This window comes from Arachis duranensis, chromosome 5 (genome assembly GCF_000817695.3).
Source record: "Arachis duranensis cultivar V14167 chromosome 5, aradu.V14167.gnm2.J7QH, whole genome shotgun sequence".
NCBI lineage: Eukaryota > Viridiplantae > Streptophyta > Magnoliopsida > Fabales > Fabaceae > Arachis > Arachis duranensis.
Genome location: NC_029776.3, coordinates 57,917,744 through 57,921,159, shown reverse-complemented (window position 1 = coordinate 57,921,159; position 3,416 = coordinate 57,917,744). Strand labels below are relative to the sequence as shown.

The 3,416-nt window shown below is 31.6% G+C and overlaps 1 protein-coding gene across 1 annotated transcript in view; it reads right to left on the bottom strand.

Annotated features, from left to right (window-relative positions):
• Nucleotides 1-1,491: 1,491 nt before the first annotated feature.
• Nucleotides 1,492-3,416, bottom strand: part of LOC107489452 (ribonuclease 1) — a 2,272-nt gene continuing 347 nt past the window's right edge. The window contains exons 2-4 of the mRNA XM_016110198.3: nucleotides 3,116-3,271; nucleotides 2,378-2,576; nucleotides 1,492-1,764 (exon numbers count right to left, since the gene is read on the bottom strand). Coding sequence (XP_015965684.1) covers nucleotides 1,541-1,764; nucleotides 2,378-2,576; nucleotides 3,116-3,271 — 579 coding nt within the window. The 3' untranslated portion in view covers nucleotides 1,492-1,540. The remainder of the gene's footprint in view (nucleotides 1,765-2,377; nucleotides 2,577-3,115; nucleotides 3,272-3,416) is intronic.

Genomic DNA, 3,416 nt, shown 5'->3' with positions numbered 1-3,416 from the left:
CATAAATGATTTACAAGAGTTAATGGTTCATCACCTTATCGACAGAAATTTGGGACAAAATCTGGCAAGTCCACAAGATTAATTTGATTCTAAACACTAAAATTTAACAAAATTTTAACATATTTACTTAAAGTTTTCAAAATTGGAGAAGGAAAAACTAGGTGTGAAATTGATATTTTCTTACCAAATTGTTCAGTGGGCTTTGTAGAGAATTCCGAATTGATTGCGTGACTACTGACGGCTCGTCAATCGGAACTCCAAATTAAAAGATACAAGGATTTGAATCAAGAACCAAGGATTTGCACATTTTCTTTGTTCTTTCCCCTCGTTTCCTTGCCCAATGTCTTTTCATTATGAGAAGGAAGAAATGGCTGAAGCCATTAAGTAGGGATGAGTTTGGGTTAGGCCTGAGGTTCGGTTCGGATTTAGTTCTAATCGGTTCAGCTTGTTCGATTCAATTTTAAATTAAATTCTTTAAAATTAATTTTAAAATTCATATTTTAATTAATTTTTACTCTTCTAACTTATTAAATTTAACTTCCTAATTTTTTTGAATAAAAATTAATTTATTAATTACCCGAGATTTATACAAACAACTGCCTCTTTTTTATTCTTTTACGGGACTTGCCTCTGCTTTATGTCCGCAATGTGGACAATAGAGTTAAAGACAATAGATGCACATATATAGTAAGGGTTGAAGATAAGCACCTGCAACTTGAACTCTTGAAGAATAAAGAACGTTTTAAAGAAAAAGAGAAAGAGATACAACGGTGTAGAAGAATGAGAAGGAAATTATTGATTATTAAGACAATTTTTATTTTATTCTTAGTTATTGATTAGACCTACAGTTGTGGTATTTTGTTTAATAGTTATTCCCTTTAATTTTATTTTATTCTTAGTTATTGGGTTAGATCTACAGTAATGGTATTTTGTTTAATAGTTATTCCCTTTAATTTATAGGGCAAAAAAAAAAAAATTTACAGAATGCAGATATCCACACTCAGTCATTTTGGTGGATTGACGTATATCTCATCCTAAAGGGTGGAGTTTGACATCACTTCAGACGCGTTATACCTCGACAAGAATTAGCCCAAGAAGATTTTATATATTATTTTATTATATTTTTATTATTTCAATTGAATTAGAGTTGAACCGATTAAACTTCTAAATTTAATAACTAAAACGATTTGATAACCCGTTTCATTTTGATTTTCATAACCTTAATATTTAGGATTCTTGACCCTGCGTCAGTCTAAAATTGTATTAACTCCAATTTCTCACTTGACAACACCACATTCTAATCACTTCCCTTGTATGGGAGCAGAAATGCAGAATGAGGCATCAAAGTATCAAAAATATATATCAAACTCAACTTTGAAGAAGAAAATACACTTTCGTTGGAGGAGTAACACAATTTTTTTCTTTTTTGTTATTTAAACAAAGTACAAGTTCAATTGAAATGGATAAGGCTTTAAGAATAACAACAACATGTGAGCAAATATCACCATCAAATGAACAAGAGAATATTGTCCGAGACTTCTCAAAAAGATGAGAACTCAATATTGGAGCTACATTTTCCATGTGGAAAAACAGGGCAGTCAATGAAGCTTGAAGCATCAGTGTCCACACACAAGTAAACTTGGTAAAGCTGGCTGTTACCGGATGAGTCTGAATTGCACTCAATGAATGGAGTGAACCCAATTGAATCACTTATTGCATTCTTAATGCTGCTCAAACTGTAGAATCCCCCATCTGGATTTATACCTGTATCTCACCAATTCATGTTTCTCAGTAATTTGGTTTACTTAAATAATTTCTATTAAATTACCAAAAAGTTCAAAAAGTACCTAGGAATTTAACCTGCTTGTGATGCACTCAAATACTCTCAGGTGAGAAAAATAAGTTGTATCTACTCTACTTTAGATTGATGCAGTTTATCTCAAGTTAAATTACAGTAAGCTTCCTTGTGATCAAGGCATTTTATTTATAAAAGGTACATGCCAATCCTTTTTAGATTTAAGTTACTATTATGAAATATCAAAAGTGCATTGAACTGCCTTTTTTTTCACGAAATATTAGAATATTTAATAAAATTTCAAAGTAACTTTTTTTTATAAGATCTCTTCTCTAGGTACCTGAGAATTTCCATGTTATAAACATGGCACTGACTTTTTCCTTAAGCAGGTTAGTAACAATTATTTCCACGGTAGAAATTTGTGTATAGAGTGAATGATAAGATAAGTATCTAAATAGGACACCAAAATTCTTAGGTGTGAAAAATATTTATGCTGTCTGAATGTGATTTACTAGTTTGTATAAGGATATATAGGATATAACTCTATACTAATTTATATTTTTTGGATTGTGAATGATGTACCTGCACTGGTAAGAGCTTGAAGGAGGTTGGCTTTTTGTTTAAGGTTAAGAGCTGCTTCAAAATAGTCATGTTGGTTAAGTAGTGACTCTGAGCAAGTTCCATGTTTGTCCCATTCATGGGACCAGAATTGTATTCCATTCCCGCTTGGGCACGCCAGTGTGGGCCATTCCTTTTGCATGGTGCTTATCAAATTTGATACCTGAATGTAGATTAGTGGTAAATTCATTATTAATCTTTATTAATAAGACAATAGTTGAGGATTTAAAAGAACTGCATCCAAGGATTACTCATCTTATCAGAAAAGACATAGCTTTTAGAATTAAAATATAATGAGTTTATAATATATCCGTTATTTTATCATTATTTTTATGTGTTCTCTCTTGATGGATATAATAAAAAAACGAGAGAAAGCGTTTGTCTTGTGAGTGAACAGAAAGGCAAAAGGCAAATACAAGTTTATGATTTATAAATTGGGTTATTTATGTTGAAATGGTCTGGAGAAGAAAAAGTAGAAAAAAAAAATCATAAAACTTTATCCAGATATGTGTTTCGTAAATAGGAATGCAATGAATATTACCTTAGAAAATAACATCTGTATTCTTAAATGTGTTTCGGTGATTATTGGTTTGGTAAATTGATGAGCTTGGAATTTTATGAGAATGTTGTATGATCATCAATAAAAATGACAACACTAGAGTTCAGAGAGTATATAGAATCAAACAAAAACAATTACATTACCTGAGATTGCTGAAAGGGGTTGCTAGAATCACAGTTAGATGGGTATGAACCATCGTTGTAATTTGGCCAAAGACCATGAATCCCAAAATCTGCATCAGGCTTCCCACTTGTTGGGTAGCAACAGCTCTGCTGTGTGTCGCAGTATGATCCTGGCCACTACAATTGCAAAATCCCAAAAATGTAACAACTTCAATAATGTAAGTCCCACACATCATCGTAAGTAACACAATTTTTCCCTTTACTAAAATATTGTTTTGAGCCTCAAAACATAATATAATATGACACAAATTCAATCCATGAC